The sequence below is a fragment of the Dermacentor albipictus genome, chromosome 8 (assembly GCF_038994185.2).
Source record: "Dermacentor albipictus isolate Rhodes 1998 colony chromosome 8, USDA_Dalb.pri_finalv2, whole genome shotgun sequence".
Lineage (NCBI taxonomy): Eukaryota > Metazoa > Arthropoda > Arachnida > Ixodida > Ixodidae > Dermacentor > Dermacentor albipictus.
In genome coordinates this window covers 93525626-93551701 of record NC_091828.1, presented here as the reverse complement: position 1 = coordinate 93551701, position 26076 = coordinate 93525626, and the positions used below count along the sequence as shown (strand labels likewise).

Here is a 26076-nt window from a genome sequence, read left to right as displayed (position 1 = left end):
GGCAATGAACCAGATTGAGCACACAGCCAGACGTGGTTGCTTGAAACAGCAGGGGCTTGATAGGGGCAAGTTGGTGCAACCTACCTGAAGAACAAGTCGCGCAAAAGCGGCGAGGACAAAAAGAAGCACTTCCTTTATACCTGTCTCCTTTTCGTCCTCGTCTCCTTCGCGCTGCTTTTTCTTCAAGTTTGCATGAAAGGGTGTTGCGATACATTGCTTGCAGCCTGCGAGAAGGCCAGTAATGTTACTCCTTCATACGGCGTGTTGCATCGTGGCAAAAGTGTTAAATTTCACTTATTTACGATGTTTTACCTGCCAAAATGAAAATCAGACTATCAGACACACCATAGTGGTCGACTCGCGATTTAATTTGAACATTTATTCATTCATTCAAAGAAATTTGTTGAGTGCCCTGCGATTTGCTGGGGTGGGCCTGGACCACTCCTTGGTTTCAGCCAAGGGTTGTTGGCCATTGTCGGCTCCCTCAGCTCGCTGGACGGCTCAGAGTTGGTGCTGCATGTCCAAGCTGAGCAATGCAGGCTCCCAGCGCACACGGAGGCTGTCGCTGTTTGAGGCTGCATCATCGTTATTGTGTATTATACCCATACATTCCCATAGTATATGCTCTAGGAAGGCTCTAGATTCGCAATGTTTGCACTAATCAGCCGTGTGTAAATCTGGGGGAATTACGAGGATGATAGTTGCACTTGGGTATCACAACCGTACATTCCCATAGGATATGCTCTAGGGGGGCTCTAGAGTCGCAATGTCTGCACTTGTCAGCGGTGTGTAAATCTTGATGCATTAGGAGAATGATATAAGTGGACTCGGTTAGGATCTTGTTTGTAACTGCCGCAATTCGACAGACTGATTTTTGCTTAATTTAAGGTGCGGTGGCAGGAGTGCTTGGCTCTGCAATCTATGGTGTTCCCTAATTTTGTGAAATGTGGTCATTCGATGTTCCCGCTCCTACTCATCGGTAGTCTTTGAGGCGGGGTCCTAGACCTTATCTTGGTCCGTAAGCTCTCGAACCATGTGGTGCGACACCTCATTTTTACCGTCTGGTAGTGCGTGAGCGGGTGTACAGGTCAGATTGACACTTTTGTCGTGGTTACTACCTAACTTTAGGAGTCGTAGGGCCTCTGGGGAGATTTGACCGTTGGAGAAGTTTGATCGTTGGCGACTGAGAGGCACTGGTGATTATGTACGCTTGTGCTTGCGCTATTGCTAATGCGATAGCTATTTACTCAGCGGTTTATACGTGTGGCTCGTTGACTGGCTGGAATTTTTTTAACATGAACCTAACGCTCAGTAAGCGAGCGTTTCTGCATTTTGCCCCAGTGACATTACGTCGAACGAGCACGCCGGCGACCGGCAACGGGCGTGGCGGGGGAGACGGCCGGCGCGGCACCATCGCCCCCGGCCTAGCGCCACCCGCCACGCGGGATGTAGCTCGTTTCCTTCTTTGCCTGTTCTCCGTCGCGGTTGCGTCTACGGCTTTGTAGCCAGCAAGTTTAACCGGATGGTTTGTCTCCTGTAAAAGGATCACGTCCGGGTTCGTCTCACGGCTGCGTATGAATTGCTGGAGATTACCCCGCTTCCTCCTGTAGCCCCGGCAGTTCCACTGCCAGATTGTGTATTGTTTCCTAGTGTAAGTGTGCTTCGTTGCGTGTGTAGCCATGGTGATGCCAGCGTTTAATTTAACCCGTCACCATCGAGGCGACTTGGTTGCTGCTGCGGTTGCACCTGCGGTTGAATCTCTACGTCTGTAAGCGTGTTTTGTTGCTGCTGATTGTGTTGTTGCTGTCTAGCGTGCGGCTTGTTCATTGTTCTGATTGGTCTGCCTGCAGCTGGCGATAGCCTCGCTTCTATGTCGTCTATGCGCGCCAAGTGCGCGGCGAACATTTGTTATTTGTTCAGAGAGCTTAGCTAGCGCTTTACTGAACATTTCGTTCATATGAGCCGTCTGTTTTGTAAAACGTTCCTCGAGGCTCTTTTCGATGTTGTCTACACGTTTCTGTAGTTTCTCATAACGGCCGCATACCTGTTTGCTCTCGGGTCTTGCGGGATCCAGTGCGATCCTTTTCGCGGTAACGGGACGATCGTCGCGTTCATCCGCCGGCTCCCTCGAGCTGCCCTCGTTGTCCGTGTCCATCCCGGCCGGCTCAGGCCGTGATGGAGTCGGTGATCGAGGCGCCGAGGTCGGCGGCATCGTCGTTTGACGTTGCGATGGTTGCTGCGGTTGTGGAGCCTCGCCTTTCAATTTGATATTTTCCTCTCTAAGGAGCGCATTTTCGCGTTTAAGCTCGGCAATTATTGATTCTAGTGGTTCTAAACGTTGTTTTAGGACTCGCTCTATCGCTCGCTCGAGCTCGTTCCCACCGCCGCCGCCCACGGTGGGCCCGCCAGAGCGGCCTGCCGAAGCGCCTCCGCCGCCGGGAGAAGCAGCGACAGCCGCCCAGCTCACCTGCTGCCCAGTACTCCTGTGACCTTGTTGCTGCCACGGCTGCTGCTGCTGACTTTGCTGGTTGATGTGGCCCACAGCTGCGGTGCCCGGACCGCCGCCACCGCGCGTCATCGACGTTCTTCTCGGCCTCTGTGTTCGGTTGCGAGAGTGGGATCGGGATCGGGATTTTCCCGCACCGCCCTTACCGCCGCGGCTAGTCGAGCGTCCTCTTCGGTTGTCGGTGACTGAATGACGGTCTATCTCTGAAAAATTGAGGTAGTAGCCGACGTTGCCATAACAGACGCTGCTGCTGTTGTAACCGCTGCCGTACGCTTTAGCTGCTTCTTGCTCTTGTCTTTTTCGCTCTATTTGGCGACGCTTGACTATGTATGGGGTCTTGTATCTCGCCTTGCACCTGCGGTCTCCCGTGAAGTGTCCCTTGCCACACAGTCAACACCGCGGCTCGCATTGATAATCAGGCGACGGATTGTTTCGTCCGCACCCACGGCAAATCTTTCGTTGGGATTGGGGCACACGTCGGCGCGGTGTCCCAGTCTTCCGCACTCGTAGAGCGCGTCAATCTGCTTCCTGTAGAGGGAGCATCTGACGAGCATAGGTCCGTAATATACGTATCTCGGTACGTGGAATCCGTCGAACAAAACGATTATGTTGTCCGTGTTGCTCATGCGTTTCGCGTGCGGAACTCCGGGGTTACGCTTTGTCACTAGATTAGCGATGATGTCTGCCGGGCTCTCGCTCTTTGAAATGTCCCTAATCAGGACCTTGGAAGTGTTCTCCGGGGTGGCTTGATAGCTGTTCGCCTCGAACTCCAGGTCTCCGATGCAAAGCTTGCTAATGGCTCCGTAGCGTTTGCCTCTGTCTTCAGACGGCGTGCCGAGCACCACCACGTTCTGCTTACCGTTGAGGCAGATGCTATCTTCCCCGGCCGCTTCTCTGCTTACACCCGCCGCGTTACGTAGGCAGCAGTGAATGCGATCCGTCCCGTAATCGCGCACGTTGAAGCCACCTCGGGAGCTTACGACGATTTTGTAATCGTCCAGCGGTAACTCTGGCATTCGGCTTGCCATGGCAAGCTGCTGCAATTGATGGGCGTACTTCCTTTTGTATTGCGCTGTAGTGACTGCCGCGATCGACGTGGCTACCGTCCATCGCTGCATGTGCACATGCTGGTTATGCGCCGACTCGGTGGCACCGTCGGCCTGTTTCTTCCTCTTGACATCGCACCACCCCGCTCCCTCGCCGAAATCTTCCGGCCTAATATCTGTTCCGTCTACCTGGACAACTTCCATTTAACGTCAGGAAAGGCCTGGCACTTTGCCGTCGGAGACTGGGAGCTCCAATGAGGTCCGGCGACGCGGTAGGCCTGGCACGCCCCGCCGCCGCGGAGGCCGGGCAATAGTGGCCTATACGTGGAGATAGGCTTAGCTTGCCCCGCTTGCGTGGCGGGACAAAAGGCGCTGCTTATCGGCCAGAAGATGGGCCCACCTGGCGAAACTTGGTGTCGGGGGAGTCCTGATGAGTCGGCCGATCGCTGGTAAGATGAATTACCACGAGAAGCTCGATAATCCGCCAAAAACATAGGAAAATAGAGGAGCCGACACGAAGCACGCCTGCACTCCGTGGTCTTTTTCTTCTTCCCCAGCATGCAAGAAGGAAATTATTTTTTGCCTTCATTCAAGCCTACCAATGATAAGCTAAAGGAAAATTAAAATGGTCCGTAAAGCAAGTTCACCCTGGCGGGAGGCGAACCCACACCGTCCGCATTACATGGCCGTGTCGCTATAAATTCAGTTACGACCTCCAAATTCTCGGATAATTGCGAATAGCACCTAGCTAGAGAAGCATTAGCCAGTGCCGGCCACTGCCACGGCGGGGATGTGGAACGTCACTTTGATCGACGGTACCCACCGTGGTTGCTCAGTGGCTATGGTGTTGGGCTGCTGCTGAGCACGAGGTCGCGGGATCAAATCCCGGCCACGGCGGCCGCATTTCGATGGGGGCGAAATGCGAAAACGCCCATGTACTTAGATTTAGGTGCACGGTAAAGAACCCCAGGTGGTCGAAATTTCCGGAGTCCTCCACTACGGCGTGCCTCATAATCAGAAAGTGGTTTTGGTACGTAAAATCCTATACATAAATTATTAATTTCATCGATGGAGGTGCGTACTAAGCGAACTTGGAAGATTAGGCAGAGGAATTGTGGGTTTAGCTCGGGCTGGCTGCCAGTTACGTTTGAGGGCAGTACATTTTAAATTCGACTTTTACTTTATATACAATGGGCGTTGCATAAAAAACACGATATGAATATAGTCCCAATTCAAGAGGGAAAATTCAGTACAGCGCGCACATAGACAAAAGGACCGAAAGAATGACGACGTGGTGCAGTCGGCTCTTTGGACGCGTTAATGGCCCCATGTCGCAGGAAATCCAGCGTCGGCGCACCGGCATCGGGCGTCATTTCGGCAAAAAGAGTTTTGAACCACCTATACTAAGGCCATCCATGTGGTGCAAGAAATTTGGTCAACTAATTGAATTTATCAAGCGAAAATGCGAAGCAAAATTGTAAACGACGACTTACACACAACACGCGCACACGATAGCCTCGGATTTGAATTTTAATATACGAGAAAACATAATTTTTTTTTACGCGCAAGCTCAAACAAACACCTGTTCCAGCGTTTCTACCATTCATACGCCGACCACGGCGTCCGCCATTTGCACGCGCCTCCGCGAGAATATTTTAGAGGCCACGAAGCGGTGCGCCCGGTTATTTGGAACGCCTACAGATGGCGCTCGCCTCTGCCGCATCGCGGCCCACGCCAGATGCCGCGTTTCTACGAAAAAGCCAGCCTTTGTGTATAGCGTGCAGCGCCAGGATTTCCCGGTAGACACTTACGGTTACATACCTTGAAGCTGCCGTAAAATATGAGAAGCCGTCAGGGATCAGTGAACGCTATCACGTTACACTCTTGAAGAAGAAGCTTAAGCGTCCTCCAAATTTTTGTCTATGTACGCGCTTAGTCAAGTTTGCCATGGCATACCAACTAGCCCATACCCAAACACTGCATAAAAAGTATGACGAAGCAATCACAGAATTTAATTATCAGTAGCGTGCCTTTCTGCAGGTACATCACCTGCTCCGGAATGAGTGCTGCTCAGGAATGAGTGCTACGGCGCTAGGCGCTCGTAGGTATCGGACCGAAGCTTAAGCAGCATTGCCGCTGCTTGGTAGTAAACATGCTGTGTCTATTCCCTATGGATACAGCGTAAACAAGAAAAGTTGCCTGCAGGCCGTCGTGATTCCGCCACCCCTGTATCAAAAATATCTTAGATGACAGCTTGCTTAGCTCAAAATCAAGAAAGGGGCTGACAGATGGAATAGCACACTGCGGTATAAAGTTTGTAAACAGGAATAGGGTGCCTCAGAAAGGCTGGCCGACATTTCGATAGGAGGACCTGTCTTCGTCAAAGGCGGCCTCGTCATCCTCGGCATGTTAGATTCAAATGGTTAGTGCGGTGACGTCACGTGCGGGTGTTCTCGCTGGTGGCTGGTTACAAAGGGACAGACTTCAGAGGAGCGCTGCCGGATGCCGAGGATAAGGATGCCGCCTTTGACGAAAACATGCCCTCCTATCGAAACGCTGGCCAGCCTTTCTGAGGCACCTTATCCCTGTTTAGAAACTTTATACCACAGCTTGCTTAGCTGTTTTATATATCCTCACCTGCTTTAGAAACTGTAAAAACAATAGGACAACACATGCTGACAATTACTGAACAACTTTTTCAGTTCGAAATCAACGGAATTGCGGCACCGAAGAACAGGAAGTTCGCCCCCGCTAACTGGATACCTAACCTTGCGCGAATATTATACCATCATAGCAACCAGTTCAAGAACGTTGTGGTTCTAGAGCACCACTTTGTGTACGGTGGAATTACCGAGGGCATTCGTCAACAACCAAATACCGTAAGTTGGCATGAATTTGTTCATATGATGCGGTTCGGCACATTAAATGAACGAACAAAATTCCTATCTCTAGTATACCGCGGGATATCTTCATTTACAGTTGTACATGACAACCCATTCAAAATAACATTGTGAAGAAAATGTTGATTCGCATACCTAATGCCTAAACAAATGTGCTGTTCTTCGCGCGATTTGGAGAAATGTAGAAGGATGGCGCTAAGCATACACCACTTCCTGCTTACCAGGCACTAAATAAATATGCAAAGGGAGTTCGTCGGTGAGTGGTTGATTGTCACGTCATGAAACTTGAGCACCGGACTCAATAAACCACTTGCCTAATCCCTACAACACTTTGTGCACATTGTCTTTCGGCCAGAATCCGACGGCTGGACGTGCGGGAGAGAACGCGCGGGTAGAACATGCTTATGAAGGTTGTAAGCTGCACGCCCTGTCCTGCAGCCACATCGATCGACCATTCGCACGTTTCTTGACGCTAACTGTAACAACAAGATGCCGCTAAATGGCATGTGTGCAGCGCACACAATAATTGTTATAAATTTTATTGCATTACATTTCTTAGTGTACTTCACAATCTTTCTGGAGGCTATGTTTGTATGTATGTTTGTATTGTAGCACCTACCGACGCCGCACACGCTGGGAGGCTAAGCTCGGCGTCTCAGCCGGCGCCTTGGTGCCGGCTGCGAAAGAGAAAAATTTAGACTGGCACGCATTTTCGACGCGCAAGCATGGCACGCGCAGTTATATTGAAAAAGCCTGCTACTCTGGTGCGCTGCCTCTGCCGCACCGCTTCTTACGCTCGGTACCCGACAATGGTGAATCAGACGTAAAAAAATGGCTGTGGCTTAGCTAAGGTTAAGCCCAGGAGGCGAAGCATACTAGCCTTTATTTTAGTTGTTGAACCACTGTTTAGACTGGTGAGCTGTTGTTGCTTGGCTATATTTGGTTCGGCTAGATGAAGAAACAACTCATGCGTTACTCTGCTGATTCCTTTATTTTCAAACCAATAAATACGCTCTACCGCTACCAATACCGCTATACCGCTGGTATAGCGGTATTGGTTACCCGGTACAGCGGGAGGAGCGGGAGCTAGGCCGCAGTACCATCTGTGCGACCGCAGGCGAGCGCACGCGCTGAGACCCGGCTATGTAGCTACGCGGCCGCAAGCGAGCGTCTGAGTGGAGGCTCCGCTTTTGCAGCTGTTGTGACGTCATGTGGTAGCTACGTGGCCGCGCGCGGCGCAGCAAGGAAGAGCGTGGTTGTGCGGCTAGTATGCTTCGCATAATAATCGGAGCATCAACAAGGACCGGTTCGTCGTCGCCAGCTACCAAGCCCCGCCTGCAGCCATGGACCAGCTTGATGAAGGTTGGCGCCCACCGAAGCTCGCTGACACTTGGCGTTCGCAACTGTTGCCCTACCGTCCACAGAGCCCTACCGTCTGGTTCACGTAGGTAGGCGCAAAGCTATACGTAAATGGCGGATCATTGCAGCTCTGATGGTACCTGTTCCTCAAGCGAGAAGTTCCCAACGATATCATCTCACGTCTTCACCTTCTGCCGTCTGCCTGAAACATGTACGGGAGCTTGAAAATTGCTTTCTTTCAAGACTTTGGCGTACCAGTTCCCCCACCAACTACATAGCACGCCTCAGTCTTCTTCAACAGTTGCCGTCTTTGAAGGAGCGGCTCAACCTACCTCGTCTTGTTCGCCATCGGCGCCTCGTGAAGACTGGAGTATCGCGGCTCGTTCGTTTCATGACAACAAACAACTTCCCACCGCGTCAACTGCACAGCCAGTGAGCCCACTGCTTCTGAGCAATGACCGCCTTGCATCCACGTCCTAGCGTACGAAAGAGTCGGCATGCACTGCAGCCGTGTTAGATGGCGTCCCAGTCCAAGCTGTGAAGAAGTTACAGACGCGTACGGTGCCTTGGCGGCTGTCGAGACTACTTTTAGTGCGCCTGTTCCCAGTGAGATCCCCCGGCAATACTGCGGCGAGACTGATCGACCAGCTATCACGTACACTGCACTTCCTAGCTATGCCAGCGTCCTTCGTGTGGCACACTTATACTCTACCCTCGCTAACAGTGCTCGGTCAGTGTCTCCACTTGCACCAAAATACACGCCGTTCCGATTGGGCACGATTCCCTGTAGCGCCCACTGGAGCCGCAAAAGCCAGGACACCAAGGTCGGCGCTCTCAGTCGGTGCAGCTGCAAAAGAAGAGAAAAATAAAGATGGCCAGCGCGTGATGAATGCGCAAGCGCGGCAAACGCACTTCTGTCGAAAAAGCCTGCTGTGTTGGTCCTCGGGTTCTGGCGCAGCGCTGCCACACATCGGAATCTGAGCATATCTATATACACTTTTCTGGCTACCTGGGTAACTGGGTAATCTATAGTGGTGGAGGGCAGCGCATTTAAAAAAAAATTAAATTACGGGGCTTTACGTGCCAAGACCACTTTCTGATTATGAGGCACGCCGTAGAGGGGGCCTCCGGAAATTTCGATCACCTGGGGTTCTTTAACGTGCACGTGTTCTCGCATTTTGCCCCCGTCGAAATGCGGCCGCCATGGCCGGGATTCGATCCCGCGACCTCGTGCTCAGCAGCCCAACACCATAGCTACTGAGCAACCACGGCGGGTTGGGCAGCGCATCGTAATGTTGCGCCGACTAAAAAGGTTGGGAAGCAACCGTCTGACCAACCGTGCGACCACCTACTCAGTATGTGCCTTTCAACGAATAGCATTCACGTCGATGTGAGTCACTGAAGGAACGGGGCTCTGTAAGCACCGATGTTCGAAGAAACCATACGGCGTCGACCTGGAGAATTGGGTATGTCCATTTAGTCTGTGTTCGTTTTCAATATGTCTCTTTTGATGCTAAATTTACTCGCGGGTTATGGGTCAGTAAGAGTGTGCTCCTCTTCAACAAATGTTTCCGACTCCAACTTGAGTAACTCTGCCGCTCTAGAATGACGAAATACCTAGAGAAGTTATAACAATTGCCTACTAATGCGTAAGCATTGTATGGCTCGGCTGTGACTTCTTTTATGCGAAGCATATTACTAGAGCTCAACCCAGCTCCTGAGGCGCGGCGGTGTCGCCTTCAATACCAGGTGACACCGTGACGTCACGACAGAGGAGAAACGGGGCTCCAACTCGCGCCGTCGCTCGAGAGCTCGACCCAGCTCCTCAGGCGCGGCGGTGTCGCGTTCAATACCACGTGACACCATGACGTCCCGACAGAGGAGAAACGGGGATCCAACTCGCGCCATCGCTCGCGGCGTCGCCCCCCGCATCGGACGCGGTGAGCGTCGAGCAACGCAGCGTTCGGCGCGACAACGATTTATTCATGAAGTGCAACGCCGCAGACACCGACACCGACGACACCGGCTTTTCTGCGACACGAGCTCCTTAACGCTGTCACGTTAAAATAAAGGCTAGTACGCTTCGCATCCTGGGCGTAACCTTAGCTAAGCCACAGCCATTTTTTTTGCTTAGTTTTGTTTAGTGTCTTAGCTTATGCGGGTCTACTCAAGGCCTTTTCGGGGACAATGAATGCTTCTGCTTTCGTAGATGATCGTCAGGGTAGATCACCGCATTGGGTTGTCACCCTCGCTATCGCTCTTACAAGTTGTCTGATGCGCGTTCCTTGTTCACGCAATGTTTCGCCTGGGTTCTGCCTGCACCTCCGTAATTCCCAATGAAAACGCCTCAAGCGTCTCAACGCACCTGTTTGTCCCGACGTGTTCATAACTCGGATGAGGTTCAGAAGTGTTCAATTGGACATTGGGCCCCACCAAAGTCTGAAGTTGGCCCATTTCCGAATTTCACGTTTGCCCACCCCAAACGTTTGTTGGCCCGCCCCCGTATTTCAACTTGGCTCACCCCCAAATTTGCATTGCCCCTCCCCCAAATTTAAGTTGACCAACCCCTAAGTTTCACGCTGGCCCACTATTAAATTTCAAGCTGGTCCACCCCCAAATTTCTATTGGTCCATGTCCAAATTTCACATTCGCCCACACCCAAACTTATGCTGGGCCACTCTCGAAATTTCAAGTTGACCCACCCCTTAGTTTAAGTCTACCCACTGCCAAATTTCAGCTGACCAACCACCAGATTTCAACTTGGTCCACTGCAAAATTTCATTTGGCCCACCACCAAACCTAATTTGGCCCATGTCCAAATTTAGGATGGCCCGTGCCACAGTTGAAGTTTGCCGACCCCACCTTTCAAGTTGACCCACCCACAAACTTCAAGTTGGCCCACCTTGAAATTTGAAGTTGAGCAACCCCACAAATTTCTTTTTTTGCACTATTACTATAATATTCCCCGTGCATGTTATAATGAGTTCTTTTTATCTCAATGGAAATTCTACTTTCTTTCTTTTTTTAATTGTTCCTGATCGCTTAAGAGCTACCAATTATCTTCGTTTGTGCTATGGTAGCAATTAAACGCCTTTGCAAATCACGCATTTTTGTGCACATACAAGGCATATAAACTATTCGCATGACAGGGGTGGGAGCTCGCCATAGGATGCTTATGTATTAAAAGATCCCTTAAATTTATCCGGTGGTTTGTGCAATCGAACCCACATCACAGGGTTCCCAAAGGATAGCAACTTGACGCATTAGGAGGCTTCGCATCAAATGCACAGGGCCTGTGCCAGTTTCAATGAGCTGCTTCCGCGCCATTGCCTTAGCGAGGTGCGCCATGAATGCAATTGGTTGGCCTCTTCAATGAACCTCTCGCCAACTTGGGTTACTGAGTTTTTCTGACTGCGTATGCAACAAACGAGGGGAGCGATTCTCGGTGTTTACAAGCACCAGGGCGCCACGCTTCTTGGAGGCCACGCGCGGTCTTCTCACCAGTGCCACCAGATGGCGCAGCGTATCCAGAAAGAAGCTTGAGAAAGGCGTCCGGCTGCCGAATGAGCCGTTTCTAAGCACTTGAAGCCACGGAAGCCGCGCGCCGGCTTCGTGGCGAGGGTACTAAATGGCGCGATGTCCATAGGAAAGCACGAAAGATGACTGCCATTGTAGTTTACGCCTTATACATAACTCCTTTGGATGGCGGCAATAAGTTGTGTCGCTCTATTGATTCAGTGCCAAATGCACTTTCGTCGACAGTCATCGTGAGATGGGTCCTGCCGAATTTTTACACACGCCCCCCTGAATCCGCATAGGCGACTGCAGCTTGAGAAACAATTTATGTGCCAAGGATCGGACCACGGAAAGCCGTCGTGGCTGCGACAAGCTGACCCGATCGTCTCGCTAAATACTCTCGCACTTGTGAGTTTGCTTCAGCCATATAAATGCACTGGATTTCTACGCACAAGCACACGGCATATAGCAGCATGCTATGCTTTTTTTTTCAGAGAATTTGTTTTAAGAAAGCACTGAAAAAGAATTGCGAAAAGACGAGGCAAGCTTCAAAATTCCACTCCGAAGATGCGGCTGTTCCGATATGCAGTATTCATTTCACATATTTTTTAGCGGATGGCTGACTCTTCGTCCCACCGCTTTTGTATTGTAGTAGTCCATGGAGCTGTCGCGGTGCAAGCGGGAGAATATGTCCAACTATATTTTAAAATGAAGCTGAAGTGGTTTTCAATTTCCATGAATTTCTGGGATTGGGAAGAACAGACCTAATAATTTACGGTTCCGAAATTTTTTTCTTCGTTTTGTTAATATAAGGGCCGGAAATCGCTTTCTAAATCACCCCCGCGGACACGCCCCCATCGCTTCCCGGAGCGCCGGGTGAGGAGGTTACCAGAGGAGAGAACCGGCGAGAGTGACGTCACTGGCGGGGACCGAGCTGCCGGACCGGCGCGCTGGCATGCGCTGGCATGCCTCCTTCCGTCCTGCGCTTTACTGAACGACGCTACGAGAGATTTGCCGCCGCCGCCGCTCACGTTTGTTTTGCGATTTTCGTAGACTGTTCTTTCCTTCTGTGCTGCGCGAGTGCCTACAGCCAAGGGCGCCCAACATGCCCTCGTTCTGTGCTGCAATCGGCTGCGCGAACACACGCGGGCGAGACGATGTGGTGTTTCACAGGTTCCCGAAGTACAAGAAGCTTGCAGCGCAGTGCGGTGAGGAGAGATAAGTTCGTGCCGACGAAATCAACTGTGCTGTGCTCGGACCATTTCCGCGATAGCTGGATAGCCTTACGACAAATGCGGAAACACGTTGTTGCTAGCGTTGCTATACTCCGTTTCATACATCAGGTGCAACGCTGTGGAGGCTTGAGATACTTCTTGCAGTGGCTGCGTTCGCACTTAGAAAAAGTTCGGTGTTTCTTGACCCGATTTTTGAGAAAACTTTTCATATATAAGCTCAGTTCTGAATGAAAAAAAAATTTACCCATAGAAACAATCCGTGTACTTATACGGCTGCTAACACGCTCTTATAAATCAATTTTCTTTTCGGCATTCTTTAATTGCAGCCCGTCGCGGCAGCTTCACGTGCATGCTCGCGCGAGCAAATGCCGCTGGCACGCTGCGAACCATAGACGGAAACGCGCGCAGTAATAAATTTTGGTAACCGGACTTCGTGCGTAGCTTCCACAGCGTTGCACCTGAGGTATAAATTTGAGTATAGGCTTGCCTAGTGACATTCGACGTACGGTTGCAGTTATCATGTTTACCACACGGCGGTGCTAAAACTACCTAATATCTTTATGTCAACACTAGCATGGAGCGCGCATACCGATTCTTGATCGAGCCACAATCGCAAAGTCGTCGAACCATATTCTGAATAGTGCACATATAATCCCCCTGACCATCTCGATCTGGATGTGTATGATAAGCAACTTCCATGACTGTACCTCGCAGCACTGCATGTGCGCGCTCTGAAACGCGGCACTTATGTTCGCGATCGTGTATCAACGCTCAGAAAACCACGGGACTTCAGACAAGCAGCGGCAAGGTGCTTGACATCGCGGAATTGTACCCGTGTTTACAATCTAATAAGAAGTTAGTGCTTCGGCATTCTTCCAGCAGCAAGTTCCCAGTGACACATTAGCGCATTTTTTCTCTCGTCATTGGAACGTGCAGCTACATGAAAAAAAAAGCATACATAACAGCTAAGATTTCCAGCGCGCGAGAAGGTGTACACATCGCTCTCGCTTTTGGCACACTCAACATCGTCGTTGCCGCCATCGTTTTCCGTATCGGCTGTCGGTTCGAACATGTACGGCGAAAATACAAGCTGTCCGAGACAGCCAGAACGTTCCATAATGCTTACAACTCAGCTATGCAGCCAGAACAGAACAGCGTGCTACGCTCTCAAACGGCGGCGCCGACCGGCGACTGCCGCCACTGACGTCACAGCGGCTCCGACCAATCACGGGCAACAGCGGCGTTCGCGCGATACCCTGAGGCGCTGGTGCGCGTTTTCATGAAAAAACAGCCGCTAGCGCTTGTTTCCGCCCTTTTTGAACAAGACATTCGTGTTCAGGGGACTCAAAACTGTAGAATGCCGCAGAGAACTCATTTTTTTCGAAAAGTGTTTCAGCTTCCCTTTAACTCTCCTGTAGCAGAAACAAGATTGTGTTCCCAGGAATATGCGGCGAACGCTTGGTGTGTGTCTCAGAACACCGCATCAAACTGAATGAGACCTATAGCACAGCACGCACGAACCAAACACTTCCCATCCGCGTCGTACGCTAACCAGCACGTCTCCCCTTCACAACTGTGGCTGGAACGCAGTGTGCGCACAGAGTCGTCCGTGTTATAGAAGACGTTTATTAGTTGCATTATCGAAGTTCACATGCTTTGGCCTGAGAAGCTTACACCTGAGCCATATGGGCCCACAAATTGCCTTTCATTTTGTAGTGCTTTAAGTGTCCTTATGATATTTTTTTTCGGTGCAGCTGCACATTTGACATGCTCATGTCGATGAGTGTCCTTTAACTGATAAATTTTAGGCAACAATAAAAACGTGCATTTACAAGTTTCATTTGCTTTCATCAATAGTTAAATGTGACAACATGCACACTACGATGCCATTAGATTGAGTTTTTTAGTCTTCTATTACGTTTCAACTAACCACAGAAACTTTCGCTCAGGACATCAGGAATCCGAAGCCTGAAAGCAAAATAGCACCTGCCCCGAGTACACTGTTTCAACGCCGGCCCGAGAATGTTCGGCAGTTACAACTCCTTGCAGAATTGTTGCAATGGAGCATTAGGTAGAGATTACTTTTACATCATCGAAGCTGATGCAAATACTAAATTTTTATTGCTCTTGGCAAGCTATGGCACAGAACATGTGCACTGATCAGCCGAATGACTCCTGACGAGCATGTGAAAACAGACAAGATTAAGGTACGTGGAATTAGTGTTGCTCGTCTGGCATCATGCTAATGTCATTAAAATATAAGGCATTAGCAAGTTAATGCCATTTTCTGCGGCATGTGCGACGCGGCCGTTAGCCGCCATTGGGATAAAAATCGACTCGCCATCCCAACCCTGAGAAATGTGAGAGCCAGCGTAGCTGTTAGAAAACCACTCAAATGCCGTCGATGCGGGTATGAAATGTTTCATTGTTCTGCCAAGTCCTACCATGACACTGTTATTCAGCGTTACGACTTTGCACTCGTCGAAGCTCATCTTATTCACGCTGTTCTTCAGGAGTCTTAACTTCGCGTGGTCTACCCATAGCGGTCTTGCAATTAACTGAATGAGTGGCTAGCAGGGAGCCTTTCTATGTATGAAGTTCGGTGACGTCACTCATATTCGTATGCTGCTGCTGCCCCTTTCCCACCCGAGCAGGTTATGAAACCGTGATCTTTACCAGGATGCCACATAATCCGCACTGCAGATCCAGATCACCTCAAACACGTCTCTTGGGTTAAATAACCGCTTAAGATTTGCGCGCATGTAGAGTACGACACATGCTTTAACTTTTCCGCACTCCCTACGGCCGTTCGGTTGTGAAAAAATCCTGATTAAATTGCCTGCGAGTGAGATGAAGAAAAATTTAGTCATCTGCTACGCGGGCATTTTTCATAATAGCACTCACAAATCACTTTATCTTGTTTCTTGCACTTGGCAATGTGCTTCGAACTTCTTGCGATGTTTTTATTTCTTTTGATGCGTTGCTATCTCGCTCTTACGAATATGGTATTTTATGCTGCTTCACGTGTTCACTTCTATGCCCTGTATACATAACTGCTTTTTTGCGCCTTTTCCCCGAAATATCCCTTGAAGCATTGCGTTTCTTGAACTGTGCATTCTTCCTGTATTGTACTTTCTAGTATTAGTGCCTCACGTTAATTTCACTCGTGTATTTTTCCTTGAAGTGTACCTTTGTAGAATTTTCCTACTTGAATTTTTTCTTTTTCATATTTTGATGTTTATAGTAATGTTGACGCGTCCAGCATTGGGACGTATCGTTTGTACCAGACTTCAGAAGGCTGCTTGCTCTTCTTTATTTTTTATTTTAGATTTTGTAACCCCCTTACACAATGCCCCCATAGGGCCTGCAAAGTATTTTAAATAAATAAATGAAAATAAATAAATACGCACGGGAGAAAGAATCTACCTCGCATTGTTCGCATGCAGCTTATCATCCATCACACAGTTTTGACGATTTCGTGCTTTTCTTTATAGAATGGAATACTGAGCAGCGTGTTGTATGCCTGATTCCAAGAAGGTATGCCGCATTTTTCGGTTGATTTCCTTTTGCTGACGGAAATGAAACATCCCGAACAACTGGAGGCGAACACCTTGGCTGTAAAAGAAATTCTGGTACTTGAGCAAGCATCGAATATTCGGACCCCTAAGTGGCGCCTCAGCGTAGGCTACATGCCACTTTGGCCCCAGCTTCATGCAAACGGCACCTCTGAGCACAATCAGCCCCGCCACAGACACCGGTCACAATTTCCAGGCAATCGAGTCTCGTATTACTCTCTCATTTTCTATATCCCCATTTGTTTCCTCTTTTCTTCAATTTTCTTTTCCGTACTTCAAGTGACTTGCAACCATATTCACAGATGATTACGATACCTCCCCACACTAATGAGAAATTGGAGCGCAGCTCTCTACGTAATTTCATTTCGCGATATATTGAGGCAAAAAATTCAAGACTTGTGGCAGAGTCGGCAATAGCCGAAAATCGGATATGCTGGCGAAGTGCTTCGGCTTTTATACATTGCTCGTCGAAGGTTCCAGTGTAACCGCTGGTGTCGTGTGTCTACTGGCAAGTACTACACAGTTCGCTTCGCATATACAATGAGATTACAAAACACGTGCAAACCATGTTAACCGGAACAAGCGCGTACCATACCAAACCCAACAAACCAAGCAAGCGCGAGCGAGAGCTGATGCGAGCAGGGACGATAGTACGAAACGAGCGGCCCGGCAGACACCATATATGCGTATGCATGAAGCGTTCGGATGGGACTGCGTGGCACCAGGTTTGCAGCACGCATGTCACTGCAGGGGCCACTATCATTTGTCTCTGCCATTCTTGGCTCGCGTTTTTATGCGAAGCATATTACTAGAGCTCAACCCAGCTCCTCAGGCGCGGCGGTGTCGCCTTCCATACCACGTGACACCGTGACGTCACGACAGAGGAGAAACGGGGCTCCAACTCGCGCCGTCGCTCGCGGCGTCGCCCCCCGCATCGGACGCGGTGAGCGTCGAGCAACGCAGCGTTCGGCGTGACAACGATTTATTCATGAAGTGCAACGCCGCAGACACCGACACCGACGACACCGGTTTTTCTGCGACAAATGGCATCCTGAGGTGCACTCTCCAAAATGTAAAAACTGTGAAGGCATAGCAACGCTAAATCACATGCTTTGGGCTTGCCCAGCACTAAACGGCCTACATGGAAACAGAGAGTCATGGGAATCCTCCCTCCATAGCCAGGAAGAGCAAGCCCAAAAACAGGCCATCCGTCAAGCCCAGGCCGCCGCCGGAAGTCAACTGATTCCGGCCGACGTCTAGGGGGGAGGTAGACGGTGATAGGGAGAGCTGCGTCTCACCCGATCACCCATACTCTCTGACGGGTGTAAATAAAGTGCTATCTCTCTCTCTCTCTGCGACACGAGCGGAGGACGCTACCAGCGCGCGTAGCGAGCGGACGCATGGGACATCGGCTCCGGCGATTTTCGACCGTGGCGGCGGCCCAACGCGTTTGATCCCGACAATTTTGGACTTGACAGGACCAGCAAGTCAGCCGGCACGCAGGGAGACCACTCCCAATCCGTTGGGCCGATTTGTTGACCTTTTTAAGCGTTTTTCCTCCCATCCGCCATAGCGCCGCGACGCAGCCTCAAGGCTGAACGCCGGCGTTCGGCGGCGGGGAGGCCGCTCCAAGCCAACATGGCAAGCGCAAACCAGCAACGCGGCTACGACCCGGAAGGCATGGCATGGACAACTGTGCCGCAGACCAGTCGGGACCAAGCTTGCAACGCTAATGTGATCCGGGCCTTTGAAACAAGAGCCCAGAAACTCCAAGCCTGCGCAAGAGGGAAGGCCACGTCAGCTCACGGAGGCCACCATGCGCAACCCGACAAGGCACCCGATGAGCGCGCAGCCGGAGGCCCAAGGCAAGTCAAAGCTGCATGGAAACCCAAGTTTCTCTGCAGATTTAGACCAGACGATGTGGTGCTAATCATCAAACCATTAACGGCGACAAGCTTGAAGAACTTACAACACGGTGAGCTAGGCCTAGCCCTACGACAGCGAGTCGGGGAGGCCGAAGCGGACAACTTTTACTTCACAATATACCCGGACCAAAACCTGATCATCGTGGGCACGTCGAGCATCCACGCGGCAGACAAACTGGTCGGGGACTTTGCGATAAAAATCCAAGAAGGAGCAGACCTCCATTTGCACGGGCACGTAAAACAGAGCGAAGACAACGCGATTCACGGAGTCATCACAGTGGCCAATCTGGAAACCACCGAGTCCCTGCGAGGGAAGGTGAAAAGCTTTCACGGAGAAAGCACCATCTTGGAGATCCGAAAGTTCGGAACTTCTAACAAAGCCAGAATCACCTTCGAAGGCAAGTACAAGCCCAGAGCTGTACTGTACAACGCGCAAGTCATACCGGTAGCAAGGTACCGCCGCACCATACCAGCGTGTAACTTGTGCGGCACAGTGGGGCATAGGCCAGATACCTGCCCGACACCGAGACAAGAAAACTGCGGACTCTGCGGAACGCTAGCCCCGTTTGTGGAGGGAGTGCGGTCCCCTCACCTGTGCAACCCAAAATGTGCGGTGTGTGGCGGCGAACACGCCACGAACTCCAGAGACTGCACGGCGAAATTTCGCACGAACGCGCAGCAACAACCCAGCAATCAGGAGAAAAGGAGGAGGAAAAAGAAGAAAAAAAATTACCGATGATTACGTTACTTCCTAATGCGAAATTTGAGCGCAGCAAATAAGCTGTTTCACCTTTTCGATAGATTGAGGCAAAGAAATCGAGCAACACATGTATGCGCTATCACAGAATTTTTTTTTATTTTTCACACGTATTCCTTTAACAAAGACTCCACTAACAGTTCTTGACAGTCATGAAGGAAGCTTTGTGGTCGGAGAAATAGACTGATATATGTTCGACTTGGTACACCAATGCTTGATTCTCAAAGACGAGATCTATACAAGTTCCTCGCGAGGTTGTCACAGCCGTGGGACGCGTTACGAGCGAGAGGAACGGGATGTTCTCCCGCATAGGTGTTAGGAAATTCCTGTTTGTCTTTATGTCAACATTAAAGTCCCCCACTACTAACATCGGTGTGGATCGATGGACGGTTAATGCGAGTTGCAGGAAGTGCACGACGTCTTTCGTGAGTGCGGTAGCGGACTCACGAAAGCGGTATCAGTCGGTCGCTGCTAGCGCTGGGGGGATGAAAGGGGGGCGGAGCTGGTTACGAGGCCGACGATAACGCCGACGACGCGAAACCCAGGAACGGACGCCAAAGAGCCATTTGTGTAGCCAGCCCTCCTCCACAGTCTCTCCTCCTCCCTTCCATCATCCTCCCTCGCCCGGAGAGCCGACAGCGCGCATGCGCGGCGGCGGAGCAGCAGATTCGTCGGCGAGCTGGTTACGAGGCCGACGACAACGCCGACGACGACGACAGCGACGACGACGACGACGCGAAACCCAGGAACGGACGCCAAAGAGCTGCGCTCTAAAACAAGAAGAAGAAGAAGGGAGGAAGCGGGAATCTCCCGCCCCCTACACCTAGCAGGGAGTCGACTTCTGATCAACCCAAGCAAAAGAAGACCTGGGCCAGCATAGTCCAGAACGGGATGCGGCAGGTGAGTGGGACCGCCTCTCCTCCTCCTCCTCCCAAACCTTCCTCTCCACCCACACCCAGCCCAGTACAAACCGAGTTACGAAACCAGATAGCAGCCCTAAAAGCGCAGATCGCGGTGCTAACGAGCAAACTAGAAAGTGCGCTAGCTCAACCCCAGCCACCTCAGCAAGAGGAGGCGATGGAAAGTGACACAGAACCTAGTCTTGAAAATAAACTAGAAGCTATGATGAGAAAGGTCCAGGAATCCATTCCCACCATAGTCTCACAACAGATAGCGAAAGCGATGATGGTTCGCAAATACGCTAACACGAGGAGACTCCAGACTCCCCGAGCCTACAGGATGCGTAGGGTGATAAGCGAGGACGAGGAGGAAGACCACCAGGAGCAATTTCCCCTCCAGAATAACAACAATCTCCAGATACAACATGGCGAGACAAACTAAAAATAGTCCCATAACATTAACGCAGTGGAATAGTCGAGGCTTGAAATCGAGGACTAAGAGAGCGGATCTTAGGATGCACCTGTCTACGTACGAGCATACTCCGGCAGTGGTGGCCGTACAGGAACCTGGCGGGAACGTGAGCCTCACAAACTACAAAACGTTCCAACTCGACCCCCTAACGTGCATCTTTGTGCACAAAAACTACACTGCAAATTTGGTAGATCTGGAATTACAAACCAGCTTTTCGCACGTGATGGTGACTCTTCTGCCACTAAAAAAGGAGGATTCGCCGCTACACATCCTGAACGTGTACTTCCCACCTAAAGCAAAAAACGTAACCTTCTCGAAACTCCTGAGCAGAGCTATCAGGGAAGCAGGACGAGACCCGTTACTAGTAATGGGAGATTTCAACGCGCAGAGTCCCTCATGGGGCTATCATCGAGAAGACATACGAGGACGGAAGCTAGCGGAGGCGGCGTCCGCGTTAGGTCTAACCCTACACACTGACCCGGCGTGCCCCACGCGGATAGGGAACTCGGTGCAGAGGGACACGTGTCCCGACTTAACCTTCACGAAAAACGCGAGGCGAGTGGAGTGGACGAATACGGAGGAAACTCTCGGTAGTGACCACTGCCTGATCACCATAACGATCCGTACGAAACCCCTTACCAAGCCTACGGGGCACACTATGCTGCCGGACTGGACGAAATTTAGAAATGAATACGAGGTAAGCTCCATCCAGGAGCAGGGATATCAAGCCTGGACAAAACAGCTGCTGATCTACCTGCGTTCAACGGAAACGCAGGTAAAGCTCTCAGAGGCGGTGACGGACGTGGACACCCACCTCCTCCACCTCTGGGCAGCCAGACGCAGCATGGTCAAAAGATGGCGTAGACAGAAGCATAACCGAAAGCTAAGAGCTCGGATCGCGGCAATCACTAAAGAAGCGGCGGAGTACGCGGCGCAACTCGCGGACGCGAACTGGGTAGATAGGTGCAACGCGGCCGCTGGGCAGATGTCTAGCAAGAACACATGGCGCCTCTTCCGGGCACTCATAGATCCCAACCAGACGCGCACCGAGACGCACAAGCACCTGCAGAGAGCGGTACATGCATTTCAAGGAAATACGGCCCAGCTTGCACTGAAGCTTCGGGACCAGTACCTGACCACAACCCAAGATCCAAGGGGAGACGCTTACAGATACAATGGAGCCCAAAATGCTGAGCTGGACGAACCTTTCAAAATATACGAACTCAAGGCCGCTCTAGCGAGGATGAAACGCGGGACCGCGCCAGGAAGGGACGGGATCTCGGTAAAACTCCCAGCCAATCTGCCGGACCGCACATACGAATCCCTCCTAGAACACTTTAATTCGATTTGGGTGGGCGAAGCTCCATTTCCCACGGAGTGGAAGACGGCGCTGATAACTTTCATCCCCAAGGCGGGCAAGGCCATAGATACGGATAACCTAAGACCTATTTCTCTCACCTCGTGCGTGTGCAAACTGATGGAAGCTATGGTCAGAGACAGACTATCTGAGTACCTAGAAAACAAGCGAGTCTTCGCCGACTCGATGTACGGCTTCAGGCCAAATAAATCGGCTCAGGACATCCTGCTGCAGCTCAGCAGGGAGGTACTAAACCCGATCGAACATCCGAACGGGGATAAGATAGTGCTGGCCCTAGATCTGAAGGGAGCCTTCGATAATGTGACACACGAGGCGATCCTCACACACCTATCAGAGACGGGATGCGGCAGGAACGCTTTCGAGTATATAAAACGCTTCCTCACGGACAGACAGGCCTACGTGAGGATCCAGAACGCGGAACACGGCCCCTTTCTATTAGGCACGAGAGGGACGCCACAGGGAGCGGTGCTATCCCCCTTGCTTTTCAACTTGGCAATGAAGAACCTGCCGGTCCACTTGGAGAAAGTCCCGGGTGTGCAACACGCGCTGTACGCGGACGACATCTCCATTTGGGCCACGCAGGGCTCTCTCGGTGAAATGGAGGCCAGCCTGCAGGAGGCGGCCACCGCGGCGAACGAGTACGCGAAAAGATGTGGCCTTCATTGCTCCCCTCAAAAATCCGAATTCGTGCACATTCGCCCCAACAAAAAATGCACAAACAAGATAGAATTGAGACTTGGATCGGAACCGATACCCGAAAGAAAAGAAAATAGAGTCCTAGGTCTTTTCATCCACCAGCGTCGGCTGGCGACGACCACGCTCGACAAGCTAAAGAAGGTGGGAGATCAGGTGGGCCGAATGGTCCGCAGAGTCTCGAACAAGAAAGGGGGACTGCGAAGCAAAGACGCCTTGCGGCTGGCCAATGCCTTTGTAACAAGCAGAATCCTGTACTCGACCCCCTATCTCCGCCTCAACAAACACGACCAGAACATCATCGAGGTGATAATACGCAAAATGGCGAAGAAGGCTCTCGACCTCCCGATAACCACGTCTAACCTGAGACTCCAAGGTCTGGGTATGACGAACTCCTTCGATGAACTTAGAGAAGCCCACCTCACAGGTCAATACACGCGATTATCGCAGACGCCGTCAGGACGCCGCCTTTTGGCCCGTCTGCACATAGAACACACGACTCTAACCGAGGAGAGAGTAAGACTCTCTCAGGAATGGCGTTACGCCCTGCACGTAAGACCACTCCCAATTAAGATGTCCAGGGACGACCACGAGGGTAGACGCAGGGCCAGGGCAGATGCCTTAGCTCACCACTGCGGAAGGAAACCCGGGGTATACTACGTGGACGCATCCGGCCCGCACCATGGCGGGTGGTACACGGCGGCAGTGATCCACGAGTCCAAAACGGTGAACGGGCTCACCTTCAAAGCCCGAAGCGTCACTCAAGCAGAGGAAGTCGCCATCGCTTTAGCGGCAACACACTCCGATTCCAAGACAATCATAACCGACTCGCGAGGGGCGTGTCGGAACGTCCAACAGGGCTGGGTCCCGTACCTGGCCTACCGGCTACTGCAAAATAGCTCGTACGTAGGAGGTCCATCCCACCGCTTCATAGTCTGGGCTCCGGCCCACTCGGGGCTAGGAGGAAACGAGGCAGCAGATGCAGCCGCCCGCGCGCTCTCTAACCGGGCAACCTCGTCCCCCGCCACCTCTGAAGAAGCAGCGGAAGCCACGCCGGCCTACACTTACAAGGAAATAACACAATTATACAAAGATAGACATAAACTGTACCCCTACCCGTGTAAAGGATTAACGAGAGCGGAGGAACGCCTGTTCCTCCGCCTTGTCACGAACACCATGATGTGCCCGGCCTCGCTAAAGCACTTTCACCCTGCCTTCTCCGGGGAATGCCCGCACTGTGGGGAGAGGTCCTCGGACCTCTACCACATGGTGTGGGCGTGCCCCTCCAACCCTGCTTTTACTCCACACCCAAACCCCACCCGGGAGGACTGGGAGGCGACCCTACTCGCCTGTTGCGACCTGAAAGCCCAAAAGGCGATGGTCGAACGAGCTATGGCGGCAGCGGAAGCCACTGGGGTCCCGTACTAGGGACTCCACCTAGTGTTTGTGAGGGGAAAGGCACTAAGCCTGACTCCAGAGCACCCTCCATGTAACTCCCTCTTTTCAGAGGAAATAAACGTTTTCACCACCACCACCGACACGAGCTCCTTAACGCTGTCGCGTTAAAATAAAGGCTAGTATGCTTCGCATCCTGGGCGCATCCTTAGCTAAGCCACAGCCATTTTTCCTCTCCCGCTCCGCGTTCACGATTTCATCTTACGCTATGCTGTTTTGCTCGGTTATGCCGCCGATGCCGTCGCCGCCGCAAGAACGCTTGCCTAAGAGCTTCGCTCTAAAACATTTAGTCTATCTAGTTAACGTTAAGTTTACGTTACGTTTACATCACGTAAAGTTTAAACTAACGTTAAAGATACGTTAATGCTAGTTAATTTTAGGTCTATCTAGTTAACCAGCTCGAGTCCTTTCAAAACCGCGTCGTCAGATACATCCATTCATCCTATTCATATGACGTAAGCGTGTCATCCTTAAGAGCATAATCTGATCTACAGCCCCTTGCACGTCGCCGCGCTACTGCCAGCCTTTGCCTCTTTCATAAGTTCTTTTACATTTCCTTATTTCACGAGCGATATATCACACCACTCGCGCGCATATCGCTACGAACCGGGCACCCATTACAACTCTTACGCTCACGCTCCCACACAACTACTTTTTCCTCGTCTTCTTTTCCCGCACAGCATCAGATTGGAACGCCTTCCCCCACCGCGTCGCTGCCATCATTTGCCCGACATCGTTTTTCGAAAATATGTCTTTGTCGGTTATTAAATAACCTGCTTTTTGACGCGTTATTCTTTCTGTTTATACGCACTTCCAAAAATGTAGCTTTCTTGTACAAATTTTTCAGTATACCTGCGTTTATGGTTGCATTATCAACTGCACCCACCCTTATGTAATACCCCTAGCAAAGGGGTGTTTAAGGAAACAAAACTGAACTGAACTGAAAAGATAGATGTGCAACAAGCTCAGGACGCCCTGATGCTTTCACAGCTTCGTTCTCGTGTTCTGTTTGTTTCATTGATATCATAACACAATTTTAAGTTTGCATTCCGGTAATTTACTGCGACGCGTACCAATACACATAAAAAAAGTGCATCTCGTTTTTACAGAAGATGATCACCAGCAACACAGGTGGCAAGGCTCAGGAGCTTTCATTAAGCATAGGAGGCTGGGTTGTACTTTCCGGAAGATATAAAGAGATCGATAAGAAACACGACGGGTAAGTAGAGGCGGCTCTGCTCAACTGGAAATATGTAGCAACCTTTTTTGCGATGCCATGCAGAAGCGCATCAAATCCCGGGTAGCGTGAGCAATGAGCAAATGAAAACAAAAATATGTAAAGTTGTAAGACAATATGCCAGACTAAAAAGCTCAGAAAAACATCAGTTACCCTCAACTCTCCATAGTTTTTTTTTTTTTGGCTCGTGTATTTGTCAGTTTCCCACGGCAGTGTCAACCATGAAGTGGCGGAATTGATTCAGTTTCTTGCAGGAGCTGGAGGGGAAGATTACAAATCAACTATTGATTTTGTATATCATATATTCCATGAGTTGCATTGAAGAGCTTCCTCTCCTGTTTTTGCTGAGCTAGTAAATCAATATTGTGTTCGCATATTTTTTGTGTGTTCTGATTCAATATATTCTAATTTTCAGCTAATTCTAGGGGAATTTGTGTCACATTGTAGGGGAATACGTGGCTCACTTGGGAGAACGTCTGACGGCCCGTAATAACAGTGCTGCAGAGTGAACAAAGAAAGGAATTGGACTATCCAACATTACATCGGGTTTGTCACGGAGAACAGGATCGCGTATGTCTATCGACCTCGGTTTTATTTGATAGCAGTGGTCAGGTATGTTCACTCTAACCAAGGACTCCGTGACATACACGATAGCGGACGACATTCAGACGAAAGACACGACGGACATCATACCAAGGTCCGTCCACGAACCTGCTGTCGCGACCGCGGAAGACAACTAGGCAGAACCGGTGGTGGCTTCATTGCAGACAATAGCCAACACACCATGCTTATGCACACCACACTTTGTGAAAAACAGTCCGCGGATACTGTATGCTGCTGCAAACATCACAGCAAAATTTTGCATTTGAGTGCAGCGCATAGAGCTCGCAAGCTAACAGCGAACTAACCTTTTCCTGAAACTCATCTTTGCACAGAAACACTCTCATCAATCTTTTCTGGATTCGCTATTTTGTCAAATAGCTTATTCTTATACTTGCCTCCTACACTGCCCAAGAGCTGACATCATTGAAGGGTGTTTGGACTTGGGTGCTTTGTCCAACTGTTACTGTGTACGTTTATTGACGTCGTTTGATAAACAGGCTGAAGTAAGTGAAAACTGGCG

At 50.7% G+C, this 26076-nt stretch overlaps 1 protein-coding gene across 1 annotated transcript in view; it reads left to right on the top strand.

Annotated features, from left to right (window-relative positions):
• Window positions 1-26076, top strand: part of LOC139048499 (uncharacterized) — a 61468-nt gene that overhangs the window by 20894 nt on the left and 14498 nt on the right. Inside the window, exons 4-5 of the mRNA XM_070522901.1 lie at window positions 6255-6431; window positions 24826-24935. Of these exons, the coding sequence (XP_070379002.1) occupies window positions 6255-6431; window positions 24826-24935 (287 nt within the window). The remainder of the gene's footprint in view (window positions 1-6254; window positions 6432-24825; window positions 24936-26076) is intronic.